The 17,774-nt window shown below is 47.6% G+C and overlaps 3 protein-coding genes across 11 annotated transcripts in view; 1 reads left to right on the plus strand and 2 right to left on the minus strand.

The window, feature by feature from the left end:
- The window catches only part of NMT1 (N-myristoyltransferase 1), a 35,489-nt gene extending 33,897 nt beyond the window's left edge, over window positions 1-1,592 (minus strand). Inside the window, exon 1 of one of the 2 annotated variants that reach the window (XM_050934958.1) lies at window positions 1,440-1,592. In XM_050934958.1, coding sequence (XP_050790915.1) covers window positions 1,440-1,567 — 128 coding nt within the window. In that variant the 5' untranslated portion in view covers window positions 1,568-1,592. Of the gene's footprint in view, window positions 1-940; window positions 1,216-1,439 lie in introns of those variants that run through there. The other variant, XM_050934960.1, reaches the window with a different exon arrangement.
- Window positions 1-17,774, plus strand: part of DCAKD (dephospho-CoA kinase domain containing) — a 153,890-nt gene that overhangs the window by 130,640 nt on the left and 5,476 nt on the right. For 2 of the 8 annotated variants that reach the window (XM_050934998.1, XM_050934996.1), the window contains exons 2-3: window positions 11,837-11,956; window positions 15,156-15,359. In XM_050934998.1, the coding sequence (XP_050790955.1) occupies window positions 11,845-11,956; window positions 15,156-15,359 (316 nt within the window). In that variant the 5' untranslated portion in view covers window positions 11,837-11,844. The other 6 variants (XM_050934991.1, XM_050934992.1, XM_050934993.1 and 3 more) reach the window with 6 other exon arrangements.
- The window catches only part of ADAM11 (ADAM metallopeptidase domain 11), a 672,244-nt gene that overhangs the window by 94,598 nt on the left and 559,872 nt on the right, over window positions 1-17,774 (minus strand). The window lies entirely within an intron of this gene.

Genomic DNA, 17,774 nt, shown 5'->3' on the forward strand with positions numbered 1-17,774 from the left:
TCTATGTGACTAAACAAGGCCCAAGGAGTTAGTCACCATCATACTTCACAGGGGAAAAAAAATCCTGGCTCACACTAATCAGGAAAACCATGCTAAAATCCTGTTTAATCCTTGACCATAGGTACTACAATTCCTCTCACAGTGTGCACAGGGCCTAAAAAAATCAAGTTTCAAATACAGGTCCCAAAGACACTGCCTTTCTTGCACCGAGGTTAGTCATCTGCCCAAGGATGAGAATAAAACCTCAGAATGAAACTTTGAAGAAGTATTCCTAGTCTATCTCCAGAGCCAAGGGGTGTGCTACGTGCTCACTAACATGGAGAGCGGAGGAGCCGGTATGTCAGGAAATGGACACTGAGGAGTCAGGCTCTGTGCAGATAATAAGTACCCTCACCAGTTTGGGGCAGTAGGAAGGAATGCCTCTGACAATTGCTGCCAGGTAAGCAATATGGAGTTACTCAGTTTGGGAACATCCTGCTCTACTGCAAAAACAGGATCCACCTACAACCAGAGTCTTGTCTGGAGCATGGATCCATCACCTCTTTTCTTGCTGTAGGTGCTCTATGTTCTTAGAGCAATGACAGTTTTGCTGCCCCATGACACATACATTTTTGCAAAACCCCTGATCCTTTTGATTTCTCACTGTTTACAAAACTTCTGTTTTACACTGTAACCACTTTACAGTAACACACAATATTGGAATTTGTTCTTTAACACCTTCCAGCATGCAGAATGCAAATCACCTGGCTAGTAAGATTAGATGCAAGTCATATTTATGTGGACCCTTTCACTTGTATTTACATAATATGCATGACATGATATGCTGGCTGGGCACAGGAGTCATTTCACCCACCAGTGAGATGCAGCAGTTGGGGAGTTAAAACCTCAGATGGAAACTGCAGGTGAATTCAGGAGGGGGGGGGGGGGCAAATTAACTTACCTCAGCTGAAACCTGGCCAGAGCCCTAGGTTTAACTCTGGTGCACAGCACCACGGGATCATCAGTGACCAAGACTGCTCAGCCTCCCTTTCCAGCAGGTGCCTCTCCCAGGCACCATAGCTAATGGTGGCAGTACCCAAGCACCAGCAGGGGCAACACCACAGCCCTCATAGTAGGGCACTGGCATCACCAGCAGCTCCCTGCCCACAGACGACCCCCCCTTTGGGTGCACACGGCATTACTCCTTGGAGGCTGGCCCCGGGAAGTCTCCCATCCACGCCCTGCTAAGGCCTGACCCTGCTCAGCTTGCGAGACATGCTGCTGCAGCCCATGGGCCCCTCCCCTTTTGACTGGCAAGGCAGCTGGCCATTCACAGTGTGGAATACCCTCCTGCAGCCAATCAGGAGGCGCGAGTGGCGGAGCGAGGCGCACTTCCCGGCCGCAGCTTCGCTCAATGGGACGGGCCGGCTCCGCTCCGCGGGGCCCGGGGCTCCTCTTACCCCCGGTTGTAGCTGTGCTCGTCCTCGTTCTCGCAATCGCTGCAGTGCTCGTGATCGTTCTGCTCCCCGGACGATCGCTGGGGCCTCGACGGCAGCCGCTTCACTGCTGGCTCACCGTCGTCCGCCATCTTGGAACAGGGCCTCGCCGGCTGCCGCGCCCCCATAGCCAGGCGAGCCACGATTGGGCGGCGCCGCGTAGTGCATGCTGGAATTTGTAGTCTGCAATGAGATGAACGCGGAAGAGACTGCTAGAGGGAAAGGGACTACAATTCCCATAATCCTTTGGGAGGAGGCTGCCGTGGTAGACAAGCCTGTTCATGACCAGGGCATGCTGGGAAGTGTAGTATTCTTTTTAGTAGTCACTTATTGAACAGAGGGGCTAGGAATTGTGACCTTAGATTGGCCTTAGCTGCTATATGCAGAAGCTATCAATTTTTGACCAGTAATGAGCCTTAGAACTATGAAGGCTTAGACACAGGTGACTGGATCTCAAAGTCTCAGAGGGGAACAGAAGTTAATGTTTAAAATCAACTTTACACAAGTTAAGAGGGAAGGTACTGTACATCTGGGGTTGGGCTTGGGTTATGGGGGATTGCAAGTATTGGTTACAAGGTTCAGGAGGTTCGTGCAGCCAACGAAGTGAGTATTCACCCACAAAAACTTATGCTCCAATACATCTGTTAGTCTATAAGGTGCCACAAGACTCTTTGCTGCTTTTACATATCCAGACAAACACGGCTACCCCTCTGATACTCAAGGTTCATGAGGTACATAACTATCACATAACCAGCACAGATCCAGATTGAGGTGTGGGAGTTTTTAAAGCACCGGTGGTCAAGTGGGCTCAGGAACGCCACCCATGGAATGTATTAAGAGTCCAAGTCAGCAGTGGTGTAGAGAATAAGCACATGGGTGGAGTGCATCCCTCGGTTTATCAGGGAAGGAAGTGGGTTATTTCCCAGGTCGGCGTCCTTGGTTACTCAACCTGGCACTGGCGGTGTCCCGTGATGTGTTCCATCCATGTAGATGTCTCTGGATCACCTGATGGTGTCGGACACCGTGAGCTGTCTCATGAGCTGGGCATAGCTCGTGCAGTAGGCCTGGTGGATTATGGGAGGTCTCAATGGTCAAGAAGGAAACCTAGTCCCACCACCATGTACTGCATTGCACAGGGCAAAAACAGGATCCTGTTTTTCATGAGTTCTATAAAGAACCTCAGGATGCTGTGCAATGAATGAGGACAATGAACTGGACTCTAGACTAGTTGGACAAATTATTTAAAGTGGTGTAGTAAAAGATGGACTATCAGACTAAGACTGCTTGCTGCAGTTAGCAGGAGGTGAGGTACTGGACTAGTATCAGAACTATCTCACCCTCAACCCATCTGAGGTTTTCAATCTCCTACTTCAGGTTTTTTATTGTTGAGGGGACCTATTCAGAGGCAGGAGAAATCTGCTTAGGAATTATTTGTGGCATCACTTCTGACATGCCCTTAATATGAAAAACCTTGTATCATGTATGTTATAAAGATATCTACTTTGGTTATATCATTTATGTAAACTACATGCTTTATTTGTCCCCAAACAGATGTACAAAGGCAACACAGACTTGTGCCTGTATGGATCCAATATTGCATTTTTCTTCTTTCAGGACAGCTCTGTCAAATTGCCGCTTGCGTAGATGGCCACAGCACATTTGTGCACTGAGTGGAGAACCAGCAATCATCATGCCTGCCCTATGTTCTTTATGCTGGCTAGGTATAAAGTAATATTGGTTTTAAAAACCTCCCTCTTGCAATCAGATCCATGCAGACAGACCCCTGCAGGTCCGTGCAGCCTCCTGCGCCACGAGGCTCTGCAGAGGTGCAGGTCCCTGTGGATCCAAATACAGAACCAGCGGCCCTGCTTGTTTTTAAAAGCTATAAACTGTAGGTCCTGGCTATACCCACAGCCCCCCGCTTTGAGCCTCGTTCTGACCAACCCCCCCCCCCTCCGTACTGCACAGACCCCGCGGCCCTATTGACACGCACCCCAACCCCACGGCCCCGCCCCGCCCCGCCCCGCCCCTGGCTGAGCGCCGGGGGGCGGGGCGAGCCGAGTAAGAGCAGCAGTGATTGGCTGAGCGGGAGAGCCAATGAAAGGGCGGGGCAGTGGCGTGGCTGGAGCTGGGCCCAGGGAGAGCGAGCGGCCGGTGAGGGGCGCGGGGAGCTGAGGTGGGGACCGAGCCGGGCGGGATCCCGCTCCCCGGCGGGCACGTCCCCCCCTCCTGCCGTGCGGCGGGAGCACCCCGGGCGCTGGCACCCTCGGCGCTGGCGGGCCGCTCCGTACGGGAGCCGGGCTGGGACAGACCCGCTTCGCCCTCCGCCCGCCCGGGTGGGTCGGGGCCTGGCGGGTTTCCACGGGCCGGCGGCAGCGGGGCGCCAGGGCCTGGCCCGGGAGCAGGAAGGGCCGCTAACGGCCTGTGGCCGGCGGGGCCTTGGCGGACCGATCCGGGCCACAGACCCGGGCTGCTGAGGGCCTGTCCGGTCCCTGCCGCTCCCCTCGCCCGGGCTGCGGGGCCGGAGTGACCGCTCGGCCTGCCGGTCACCGCCCACCCCGGGCCGGCCGCCCAGAGCCGCCGGGGGGTCTGCCTGGCCCGGGTTGTCTCTGTATCCGCAGGATTTGTGGAGCCCCGCTTGGTTGTCCTGGCCCCGGGAGAGGCCCCGGGCAGGCTGGTTCCTGCTCGGGGGTTTCGGGGTGGGGCAGTGGCAGTGGGAGGCTCGCAGCCCCACGCCGGCAGTGGCTCGGTTATTGTCCCCGCACTACCTTGTGGAGGTGCGGGCAGGCCCTGGCTGTGCTCCGCTGCTGTGCCAATGGGGGGTGGGGGGGCAGAGGAGAGCAGGACCCCGCGGAGGGGCTGGCATGGCCACCGTGGTGCACACCATTGCGCTGGCTACCAGGGAGAGGCCTTGCCTAGTTCCTCCTTCCAGCCCCCAATGGAAATACCAGCCCTGGGGAGGGGCTGGAGCACGTGCACCCCAGCTGCCAGGGTAGGGGATGGGGAATGCATTGGGTGCAAGCCACCAGGGTGGGGGATAGGACAGGGTGCTGGGCACCAGCTGCCAAGGAACTACCGTCAGTATCAAAGAGTCCTGTGGCACCTTATAGACTAACAGACGTTTTGGAGCATGAGCTTTCATGAGTGAATACCCACTTCATCAGATGCATGTGACAAAGTGGGTATTCACCCAGGAAAGCTCATGCTCCAAAACATCTGTTAGTCTATAAGGTGCCACAGGACTCTTTGCTGCTTTTACAGATCCAAACTAACACAGCTACCCCTCTGATACTTGATGCCATCAGTATAGAAGTAGAAACTACTGGAATGTTCCTTCCCACCCTGGTGCCAGCTGCCCCTGCTCACCTTGAAACTCCCCCTCCTGTTCATCTATCTCTCTATTCACTGGTGCTTCTGCCCCCCTCCCAGTTCAGAGTCCAGGTGGACAATCCCATCAGAGTCAGGATGTTCCCTTTAAAAAATAAAATGGGATGAGCGATGTAGAGATGGGCTGGCCTTTAAAAGTTTGAATGTTGAACTGCTCACTGGTTAAGATCAAACATTTTGATTTGGGCCCATCCCTAGAGTGGACCATGCATTGTGTGATAAGGGACCATGGAATCAATAGTCACCAATTCCTAGATTTGGGAGTTTTTTTCTAATCAGAAGGGATTATGATTATCCCTTTCTATGGTTATGATTCTCTAAACTCTCATGGCCTGTGCTAATTCAGGTCATCTCACCTTGTAAATTCAGCATGAAGCCCATAACTTCTGTTTGAGCTATAGCATATATATATTTTTTAGAAATATATCAAATCAACAGGTAAAGACTTCAAGTGATGGAGAATCCAGTGTATCCCTAGGTAAGTGGCACCAATGACTAACTACCTTCACTGTTAAAACTGCCTTATTTATAGTCTAAATTGCCTAGCTTCAGCTTCCATCCATGGCATCTTGTGATGCTTTTTTTTTCTGGTAGATTAAAGAGTCGTTTATGTTCAGAAATCTCTTTCCCAGTGGTGTACTCCTAGAGACCATGGTCAAGTCATCTCTCGGATATGTTAAATAGATTGAGCTGCTTTAGTCTTTTGCTATCAGCCAGGCTTTCCAGACCTCACATCATTCTAGTAGCTCTCTTCTGAACCTTTTCCTGTTTTCAAGATCTTCTTTAAAGTGTGGGCACAAGAAATGGATACAGCCTTCCAATAAAGATCTTAGCAATGCTGTACAGGGCTGCTAAACTCTGTTCTCCTGCTTAAATATCCAAGTATCATGTGTGCCCTCTAGGCTACAGCATTGGACTGGGAGCTTCTTTTCAGTTGGTTCTATACCGGGGTAGGCAACCTATGGCACTCGTGCCGAAGACAGCACGTGAGCTGATTTTCAGTGGCACTCTCACTGCCTGGCTCCTGGCCACAGGTCCGGGGGGCTCTGCATTTTAATTTAAGTTTAAATAAAGCTTCTTGAACATTTAAAAAACTTATTTACTTACTTACATCAATAGTTTAGTTGTATATTATGGACTTAGAGACCTTCTAAAAAGTTAAAATGTGTTACTGCTACACACAACCTTAAATCAGAGTGAATAAATGAAGACTCGGCATAGCACATCTGAAAGGTTGCCGACCTCTGTTCTATACGATAACCTCTAAGTCCTTTCCAGTGTCACTACATTCCAGGATACAGTCCCCCATCTCATAAGTGTGACCTGTACTTTTTGTTCCTCAGCATACGTCCTTACATTTGACTGTATTAAAACATGCTGTTCATCTGAGCCCACCATCTTATCAAACAATCCAAATTAGTATGTATAACTGACCTGTCCCTATCATTATTTACCTGACTCCCAATTTTGTCATTTGTGCATTTGACTAGCTGTGATTTTATATTTTCTTCCAGATAATTAATATATTCATAGATTCCCAGGGCAGAAGGGACAGTTGTGATCCTCCCACCTCCTGCATAACAAAGGTCAGAGAACTTCCCCAGAATAATTCTTTTTAGAAATATATTGAATAATATTGTGCAGAGAACAGATCCCTGCAGGACCCTACTAGAAGCACCCTGTAAGACTTTGATTCCCCATAATCAATTTCTTCAGTTAACCAGTTTTTAATCCATTTAATATGGCCTACATCAGGGGTTCTCAAATTGGGGGTAGTGACCCCTCAGAGGATCACAAGGTTATTACATGGAGGTTGGGGGGATTGCAAGCTGTCAGCCTCCACCTATAAACCATGCTTTACCTCCAGCATTTATAATAATGTTAAATATGTAACAAGTGTCTTCAATTCATAAGGGGGGTTGCACTCAGAGGCTTGCTGTGTGAAAGGGGTCACCAATACAGAAGTTTGGGAACCATTGGCCTCTGTTGTTGTTTTTTGTATGGTGTTAAATTTTTAATCAGAACACCAAGCAGGATTAAATCAGGCACCTTATGGAAGTCTAAAAGGTTGACACAGTCCAATATCAGCCAAACTTGAAATGAATTTGAAAAAGTGATGCAGCAATTAAGGTGAAAGTCCTGGCACTATAGGAGCAAAGGATATTTTGTTTTAGATAAATGAAAACTTGTAGTAATACCCATGCCTATTAAAACCCATCTGCAATTATCACCCTGTGCTTATTCAACTGAACACCAAAGGTAAGGCCAATAGTTCTGGGCTCTTCATGTCAAGATTTTCCTCTCATCCCCAGCCCTATGATTCTTCTTAGGCCAAGTGGCCAGTCGAACACACGCTGCCTGAACTTTGTCTTAAATGTTTCCTTGGTGTTCCGGGTTACGTATCGAGGTCAGATCTGGCATTCCACTAAAACGGTTATAGCTGTGATAGAAACTGATTGATTGTTACATTTTTCTGTGTGTCAATTGGCTGCATAAGGTAAAAGGTGAGTGAGGTAAATATCTTTTCGTGGACCAGCTTCTGTTGATGAGAGACGCAAGCTGTCACCAGCAGAAGTTGTTCTGCTAAAAGATATTACCTCTCTCCTTGTCTAATATTTTTGGAACTGACATGGCTACAACTGCATTCTATGAATAAGATAGAGAGTGGTGTTTTCTCTAAGATATTTCTTAGATGCTAGTTTGTTTAAATTTATTCTTGGTCGGGGGGGAGGGGGGAAGACTTGTTTGTGTGTCTAGTATGTGGTGGTGGGGATGACCTGGATACCAGTGAGTAATGTGCTCATCCCTAACTCATTTGCATAAAATATTTTATCTCATACCATTGTGAGAGCAACCAAAATGCCACCTGGTTACACTTTCAACACCAATCCTTCAGTCTGATCTCTTTCCACTGCAGTAACCTAAATAGCACAGGCTAGGTCAGGGATGGGCAAACTATGGCCTGGTGGCTGCATCTGGCCCTCCAGACGTTTTAATATGGCCCACGAGCTCCCGCCAGGGAGTGGGGTCTTGGCATTCCAGTTGGGAAGCTGGGTCCAGGGCTTGCTCCACTCTGTGCAGCTCCTGGAAGCAGTGGCATGTACCCCTCCAGCTTCTATGCAAAGGGGCAGCTAGGGGGCTCCGCACCCTGCCTCCGCAGCTCCCATTGGCTGTGCAGGCAGTGCACAGAGCATCCTGGCTGCGCCTCCATGTAGGAGCTGGAGAGGGAATATGCTGCTGCTTCTGGGAGCTGCTTGAGGCAAGTACCACCCTGAGCCAGCACCCCTGACCCTCTCCTGCACCTCAACCCCCTGCCCCAACTCTGATCTTCCTCCTGCCCTCTGAACCCCTTGGTTCCAGCCTGGAGCACCCTCCTGCACTCCCAGCCCCACCCCAGAGCCCATGCCCCCAACTGGAGCCTTCACCCCCTCTACATCCCAACTCTGTGCTCCAGCACCCTGAACTCATTTCTGCCTGCACCCCAGCCCCCAATTTCATGAGCATTCATGGCCTGCCATACAATTTTCATACCCAGATGTGGCCCTTGGGCCAAGAAGTTTGCCCACCCATGGTGTAAGTGATGACCTAGGTTCAAGGGAAGGGAGAATTAGGCCCTAATGGCTGCCTGACCCAGTCTGCTTTCCTAGGCTTTTGGGAAGAACGAGTAGCAACGTGCACTTGCCTCTCGTTCCGAGGAGTACCAGGATACATGGGTACCTTCTTGGGTACGGACAGAGCAGAACTAGTGAGTTTCAATGCAGTAGTTATGCAGGGCATCTGGTACTGGCTTTCTTCATGTCACAGCCTGGCACAGTTCCCCCTTTGAGTTGCCTCCAACTGCTACAGAATCTTCTGACATCACTAGCTCACAGCCTGCCTCTATATGTCCCATTTACAGGACTGAAATTCTCTCTGTATGATAGATGCACATACAGATCAACAGCCAAAAGGAAAAGAGGCTCATCCAGTGTCACCCTTTAATAGATAAGTAGCCAAGATTTGCAGATGAGATGAACCACTTCTGTTTTTTAAGGACTCTGTAGTTCTTTTTGCACAACTACATTAATGCCGATGTGTTGATCAAACTCTCTTGGGATAGTTCTACTCTGCTTCCTTAAATTCCTTCCATAGGTTTCATTTGGATCTGTTAATTTTCACTGTCTGTACTGCCGATCCGTGGTAATTTGTGCTGGTACATGATTGACACATCCCTCTTGAGAAGTTTGTATGCACATACACAATGTTTGGAGCTGGCTAGTACAGTTTGAAAACAGTCTTAGCGAGCCCCCTGGATGAAAGGTGCTATATAATTGTAAGCTTCTGAGGTTTATAGCAGTGGTTCTCAAACTCTTGTACTAGTGACCCCTTTCACATAGCAAACCTCTGAGTGTGACTGCTCCCTCACCCCCAACACCGCCTTATAAATTAAAAACACGATTTTATATATTGTCCATTAGAAATGCTGGAGGCAAAGCAGGGTTTGCAGTGGAGGCTGACAGCTTGCGACCCTGCCCCCTCCCAGAGTTACCTCATGACCCCCTGAGGGGTCCCGACCCCAGTTTGAGAACCCTGCCTGGTTTATAGGCATAGCTTCACTTGCTTTTTAATGGAGGGAAGAGTGACCTCTAGTGGACAACTAACCCCACTTCAAGCAGCATCCTTACACAGTGAGGGTCTCAAACTTCATTGTATCATGACCCTCTTCTGACAACAAAAATTACTGCACAACCCCAGGAGAGGGGCCCGAAGCCTGAGCCTGCCCAAGCCCCACTGCCCTGGTTTGGGAGCCCAAAGCCCAAGCCCCACTGTTCTGGGCAGGGGGGCCAAAGCTGAAGCTCAGGAGCTTCAGCCCCAGGCAGGGGGCCTGCAACCTGAGTCTTATTTTCCAGGGCTGAAGCCCCCGGGCTTTGGCTTTGGCCCCAGCAAGTCTAAGCTAGCCTTGGCAACCATGCTCAAAGAGAGGCGGGACCCACAGTTTGAGAACTGCTGTTATGCAGTAATTGGAAGTTACTGGGCATTAACTATGTGTTTGTTTAAGGGAGAGTTATTTGGGGTAGAGTTGAGAATCCTTCTAGTCTAAGTAGCTGCTTCTCTGTAGTTATTTCAAAGAACAACCACAGTACACAGCACAAAGAATGCTCATCATTTACTAGAAATAATATATTTGTATTCCTTCTGCTGCCTCTATGGGGGGAAGGAAGAGGGGTCCTGTGGTATCCAGTGATTTAGTGATCCAGTGTGGTGGTGAGTTATGACACGCATCCACATTTATAAATAGGGAGGAAACGGCATCAAACTTGGTGTATTTTACTATTTCTGCGCTGGGAGGAATTTAAAGTCCTTTGAACTAACAAGTGCAGAGGAGCTAAAAATGAGCAGATGGCAAAACTCTGTTGGACTGAGATTCGCTTACTCTTTCCCCCCAGTACTCTGCATTCAGCACAAGAGTTTTCTTCACTGGAAAAAGGGAGTTCTAGTGTTGAAGGGTTGGATTGTTTATAAGTCAGAACAAACTCTCCAGAATAGGGGAAACTTGCTGTATTTGATACCTTTAGATCTCTGCTCATCAGAAAAAACCCTGGCCTCTATAGGGCAGTGGGGAGATCATTCCTGGAATATTGGGTCCAGTTCTGGTGTCTGCTCCAGAAAGGATGTTGAAAGATAAACGCATTCAGAAAAGAGCTGTACGAATGACTCTGGAAAGTATGCTTTAGGTTGAGAGACTGGAGAAGAGCAATAAGCCAAATATGTTGAGCAAGCAAAAGTTACAAGGTGGCTTGAATCATAATCCATAGAGACCTAGAGGGAAAAATATTTCTGATAGTAGGTTGTCCTTTAATCTGGAAGACAAGAAGATCCAGTGGAAGATGAAGCTAGACGAATTCAGACTTAAAAATAAGGCACATGTTATTAACAGTGAATGTAATTAGTCATTAGAATTTACTGGTATGGTGGATTCTCCATCCCTAAAAAAAAATCCAGTCTTGATTTTAAAAGAAAAATGCTCTAGTTCAGCTAAAAGAAATGGACTTGATGCATGAATCAGTGGGTGACATTCTCTGGTCTGTGCTAGACAGGCAGTTGAACGAGGTGATCAGAACGGAGTTGTGTATTAAATTAATCTTAACTTGCAACAAACAAACTAAATCTTTGAATGTTTAATGCGTTAGCAAAGTAACATGGGTGTCGGTGAGATTCGTTGTCCTGAGCAAATAGATTGATCACTACAATAAACTCTCCATAGTTACCCTTTGAGACATGTGGAACCTTCAGTTAGTGTAGAATGTGGCAGCCTGCTACCTTCCTATTGCCTTTTGCATAGAGCACGCTGCACATCTGCCACAGATAGCACTGACTTGACGTTAGTTTGCTGGTGCAATTCCATATGTTGATGAGGCTCAGTGTGGGGTGTGTGCCGGTTATGTTAGAGGCAGCCTCTCTGCTGGTGCATCCCACCTGAGATGCTCTCCCTGACCATCCACAAAATTCATCATCTGGGGGTTGGATGTTGAGTGGGGACAGGCTAAATTATCTTCTGTCACTGCTTTTTGTTATAATCCTGAACAAGTCACTTCAGCTGAAATTTTCAGACATGTCTACTAATTTGGTAGTCATCATTTGAGACTTAGGGGCAACTTCTGAAATGGTGGATGCTCAGCACTTCCAGTTAGCCAACTGGCTCTGCAGCTTTTCTGAAAATTAGACGCTGCATGACTCAGATTGTGCATTCAGAACTAGCGGACGTTAAAAGGTCTTGGCCTTAATTTTTGTCTCTGTTCCCCAGTGTGTAAAATAGGGCTATGTAGTTCAAAGAGGGTAAGGCTTAATTAATGTTCCTAAAGTGCTTTGAGATCTCTAATGAAAACATGCCGTAGAAATACAAGTCTGATCCTCTTTAAATTGACAGATATGTGCATGTACAGAATTAATGAAACCCAGTCTTATTTTGTTGTGCTTTGTTCTCTTTCCTTTCCAGAGCAGGATGTTCCTGGTTGGACTGTCAGGTGGAATTGCTTCGGGAAAAAGCACGGTAGTTGCAGTATTCCGGGAACTGGGCTGTGCAGTGATTGATGCCGATGTTATTGCCAGACAGGGTTAGTTTTGCGTAGTTGATCTCTCTTCTTGTATTTCCCTGACAATCTGGAATCAATCGCTGATGCTGCTTCTGCATTTAGACAGCAGAGGGTGCTCTATGTTCACCCAATAACGGTTACTTTTTGCTTCCCCAATTTAAGACTAGATATGTGGGACTGGCTGTCTTGGGGATTGGAAACAGGATACATGTTTCATCAAAAGTCACCTCTTAATGACGCACTCTGCAAAGAGATTTCTAGGAGTATAACACCCAGAGTGAACATGGTGCAGTGAACACTGCTTTATAGAAGTGTAACAACTCCTTTGTAAAGGAGTGTTACAAAGTTCTCTTCTCTCTGCAAATCTGTGACTCTCCCTCCCTCCAGCCACCACCAAATTTACCATGACCCAACTCTATATCTGTCAGGGGCTGCTGGAGCTTTGGTGGCTGGTGAATGTTACCAATACCCTCAGAAGAGAATTTCAGCCTTCATTGATATGTTTGGTGGGTGCTTTTTTGTTAAGATCCCGAATAGTTCAACCCGAAAAATGTAATTCTCACCTTAAAAATGCACCCTAATAACAGACCAGAGTCGGCCTCCAGTGAAGGCTGTAGTTATACTCAAAGCACAGTTTTATTTTGTGCTGCACCAAAATGCACATGCCTGGGAATCTGTAACACATGCAGGGTGTTTCTGCTCTTGATATGGAAACACTCCACAAAACAAAGTCCAGTGCATGAGAGCTGGGGACTAGGATTCAGGGGATCTGATGGCCTGGCTGATACCCTTCTTTTTCCATTCCCTCTGTAAAGTGGGGATAGGACTTACCTCATCAGGGTCATGTGGGGTTTAATTTTTGTACATTCCTTTCTAGGCCTGCCGATGACTAGCGCTGCAGTTGTACAAAGGATTATTAATTAGAAACTAATGTCACTTGGGTGGTTTAATTTAAGTACCTCAGTTTTTTGGTCATTGAAGAAGCCATGTTAAAGCTGCGATATTTTTACGTTTTGTTGCAATGTACTCGGGGCCGGCTCCAGGCACCAGCATTCCAAGCAGGTGCTTGGGGCAGCAATCTGCAAGGGGCAGCAGTCCATGTGTTTTTGCCCCCAAGCAGCACGCCGAATTGCTGCCGCAGACGGCGAGGGCAGTCCGTGTGCTGTTAGGGCGGCTCGCGCATTTCCATGGCGGCGGCAATTGAGTGGCAGCTTCTATGTTCAGCTGTCCGTGGCAGCGCAGCTTCTGTCTGAAGACAGAAGCTGCCTCTGAATTGCCATCGCAGCGGAAACGTGCGTGCCACCCTAATGGCACACGGACTGCCCCCACCATCCGTGGCGGCAAATTGGTGCACTGCTTAGAGCCGATCCTGAATATACTGCCTCTCAAGGGGCAGAAAGCCTGCTAGAGCTGCCAACAGTCCTCTGAAACAGGATGCCACTTAGAGCCACTGTACATGTTCAATGCCAATTTTCCACCAAGCAAATTATTTTTCTTCAATTGCTTTTTTGTTGTTATATTTACTACTTGGATTTCCTTTTAACTGAAACTCCCTGAATTAGAAATTACAATTCCCCAAGTAAGAGATTCATCTTAGTAAAAATGTCTTTCTTTCTGACTTGCTCTGAGCCTCAATCAAATGGAAAGGTCTGCATCATTAGAGGAAAAATAGAATACGCACTGGCTCTTTTTTTCACTTCAGTTTATCCCCAGCCTTCTCCCAATTACTTTTTATTATTCTATCCTCTGGGTGGCAATTTCGATGACTTTTTTTAAAAATGACATACTTTCCTTACATCACACTAGTCTATAATAAGCTGCAAACAGCTCTTGAGAATTGGCCTCCTACAGGCTTTCATGTGCAATTTATCATAAAGAATCTCACGTTGTATTCTATCGAAGCCCATATGGCTCGATTCTGATGACACTGGAAACCTTAAACCTATTAATATTCAGCCCTCTTTTTGATATTTAGTAACCCACTACTCCCTTGTGGGAGCCCGGCTATGCTGTTCATCCAGCACAGGAGTTTTCAGTTAGAACAAGCTGAATCTCCCCACTCAATGCCTAATTGGAATTGAACAAATCTATGGCCATCATATGTCCTCTCTTAAGGCAGCAGTGCGCAAACTTTTCCAATTGGCTGCCCCCCACCCCCCTGCGTTATTGCACCACCAAGTCTTCCTCAGCAGCAGGCAGCTTCTATCTTGCAGCCAGGCTGCACTACTAGGACAGGGCCAATACATGCCCCTCTGCCCCTCCCTCAGGTTTTTGGGCGGGGGGGGGGAGTGGGAACGGCATGTGTAACCGTCTCTGGAGTGGAATCAGCTCTGGGCACAGAGACAGAAATCGGTGTGGTAGCATGCTGACCTACAGGCTGGGTGGCCTGCTGAGCTGAGTCAGGGAGGAGGTGGCGCTCCCTTCCTGCCCCCCATGGGAGCTGGCCTGAGCCACCTGGCATTGCTGCCCTCCTTCCTCCCTCTGAATGTTCTTCTATGCCCTTTTAGGGACGTGTGTAGAAAGCACCACCGTCTTAAGGCATGTATGTAGAAAGGTCCTTCAAAATGTAAACTGGCCCTTGATAACTATACATTATAAAGTTTTTATTACAACTATGCTCACTGCAGTGTTTTCCCTTTTCAAAAAGAAACAAACAGAAATAACATTTATTATTACTGAGCACTCCTAGTGTTTCAGGTAGAAACACGGCCTCTGCCCTTAGAACCTTTCAGTAAAGAATCCTTGGAGACCTAGTTGTTGGAGAAAGGAGTGAGGAATCATGATGATTCTGCAGGTGTTTTTTCCCAGCTCTGCTACTGACTTGCTGTGTAACCTGGGGCAAGTCCTTTCTCCCAGTTTACTGATCTATAAAATTGGGATAATACTTCCTCTTAGGAGAATGATGAAGCTAATTAATGTTTGCAAAGTAATTTGATCTCTTGGGTACCTGGAACTGTAGAAATTTAAGTGTTGTTGGAACAAAAGTTTAGCAAATGTTTCTGCAGCATGAAATTCAAAGTTGGTTCTTATGTAGCTTTTAGACCCCTAGGATGAGATGTTCCACAGCCTTGCTTCAATGCATGCCAATCAGATGTGTTCTCCCTTGAAAGGAATAGACCTCAGTCCTTCAATGAATAAGATTCATTTTAGACCCTTCACTGACATAAGCACTTCCTGTTATGCAGAATTGGCACTAACCTCTGGCTGTTTATTTTATCAGTGGTTCAGCCCCGCTTCTTGGCCTACCAGCAGATAGTGCATAACTTTGGAAGTGAAATCCTCTTGGAGAGTGGGGAGATAAACCGAGAGGCTCTGGGAAACATTATCTTCTCCCACCCAGAAAAACGGCAGCTGCTGAACGCCATCACTCACCCTAAGATCCAGAAAGAGATGCTGAAACAGATCTTTAAATACTTTGTGCTAGGTAAGAAACTAAGCGATTGTTTTGGACTCCTAGGACATCGGGGTTTCTAGTCACACTGGCAACCAGCTGTATGTGTTCGGTTGTTTTTCCCTTTAGCAGGGAAAGGGACTAGAGGAGAAAGGGAGCTAAAATGTTGACTGACTGCTTTGTGCTGTGTCACTAGCGGCCTTTAGCAATGTGGCATCCTTCCATTGTTCCTGCTCAGAGACTCCTGCCTTTCAGTTTTGCCCTTCACATTTTCTCCGGTCTATAGTTTAAAGTATATCCGTAGGGTCTGAAGGAAGCATTATATGGCTTCTTCTGAGATTCCTCCTGAGATAATGTCACCCCTTCTGAAATGTTCTATTATTATTCCCCTCCACCCCCTGCTTCACTAAAAGCCATAAAGCTCTCTTAAACTCGATAAGGTGAAAAATGGGTTGACAGCTGTGGTTTCCGGAGTTCTGCTTTTCCCTCTGATAAATATAACAAATACAGCTGTCAAACTTTGTCTAATCAAATGCCAGATAAGATCACCAGCTGTTTTGGAGGTCTCCGTGTAGACAGAGGGATGTCTTAATAGAGTCAGCCTAGTTTGCAGAGCTTATCAAGGGTGAGCTATGTGACAGTTGAATAGCCTTTTGCTAGGGAGCTGAAGAAGCCAAGCTCTCCTGAGAGAGATGCAGGGGGAGAAAGTAAGCCAGTGAAGGAAGGTGACAAGAAAGAAACCTGGAGAAATAGACAAAGGAAATAAGAGGGGATCTATGAGCTCATGAAGCCATCGGGGGGAGCCTTACCCACAGCTCCAGCTATCATTTTGCTAATGATTTTGTCTTAACTAGTTTGCAGTAACTGACTCGAGGTATTTATTTTTGGTGACTTAGGCCAAATGGCTTTAGCTAAGGTTTTGGGTTTGTGCACATATGGAATCACTTCCCTGCCCCCAGGTTCCACTGGTCTGAAACCCAGTCCTGTAGCAACTGATGAATTTAAAGCTTTATGAGTTGCAGTGTTGCAGAGCTGGAAAAAGGAGCATTTATACTGTTGGAGAGGGTTTTCCAATGAATACACAGTCCTCACTTCTGCCCTCTGAGATCAGAGTTTAAAGCCATGACTTTTTTTTTGCATAGAAAAGCTATTTTAGATCATTTTTTAGATTATTCATTTTCCCCTCTCTCTCTTCTCCTCTTTCCCCTCCTCCTCTCCCCCCCCCCCCCCCCCCCCCCCCCCCCCGCGGGTAACAAAACCACCTTGCTCTGTAGATAGAGTGGATATAAAACAGCATCTAGGTGGAGAAATACATAAAATAGATTCCTCCATTTAGATGCTGTTTTATAACAAAAATGACCAAACATCTGCTTGAGTTTTTCTGTACCATGCAGTAGCATCTACAGATGATGAGAGAGCTTATTATGGCATGAAGGGTTTATAGACCCTCACATGTAATAAGATACACACAATCCATACAAGGCTGATAACCCTTTGGTCCACCCCACACTGGCACGGGGCTTCTCTCTCTTTTTAAGACCACTGGTGTGTGGTGGGTTTTTTAATTTTTTTTTTTAATTTTTATTAAATGTTTCCTCCTGTAAATCCATGTGGCTTAGTACCATGGGTCCCACTATACAGGCCCTAGAAGGAGGAAAAAATTATAACTCACTGTGGTGGGGTTAAGGAAGTGCCTGTGGACCCAGGTGACCCTGCAACCTGCGTCAGTGATTGGAGAGAGGAGTAGAAAGGCCCAGGGGAGGGTGACCAGGAAGGAGAGCAGAGCTCTGCTGCTACTTTGCTCACAGAAGCCTGGTTTCAGCCCAGAGCCTGAGGCAGCTGGCTTCCTGAACGAGCCATTTGATGGATGGGATGACTGGACCCAGGAAGATTGGCAAAAGGGACTAGCCACGTAAGGGCAAAGCCAGAGCAGAAGGGTCCTGCCGATGAATCTGCTCCATCTGTTTTCCGTTTTGTTTTGGACTCTAATACTCCGTGTGGGGAGACTCCTGTGTGCCATAGACAGAGGGCTAAGGCACCATGGTACTGGATCTGTGAGGGGTGAGACCCGATCACAGAGGACCTGCGGCAGGGTGAGTCGTGTTTTAATAAGCCACAAGGGGGTGGACAATGCTGGCTGGACAACCAGGTGGCAACACTCGTTATTTGAGAAGCAACTTTAACTTACAGATAAGCTATTTTAGAACAGCTTTAGATGCAAGACAGCAGACATTAATGCAGCAACCAGGCATGGCTAGAAATCCTGCATCTTGGCAGGGGGTTAGACTAGATCAGTGGTCTTCAACCTGTTTACGCACAAGATCACTTTTTGAATTTATGATGAACCCAGGATCTATCCTGCCCATTCCCTGCAGTCCCACCCTGCTCACTCCATTCCCCCCACCCTCGGTCACTTTCACCAGGCAGGGGATTGGGCTGTGGGAGGGG

Source organism: Gopherus flavomarginatus, chromosome 25 (genome assembly GCF_025201925.1).
Source record: "Gopherus flavomarginatus isolate rGopFla2 chromosome 25, rGopFla2.mat.asm, whole genome shotgun sequence".
Taxonomy (NCBI): Eukaryota; Metazoa; Chordata; order Testudines; family Testudinidae; genus Gopherus; species Gopherus flavomarginatus.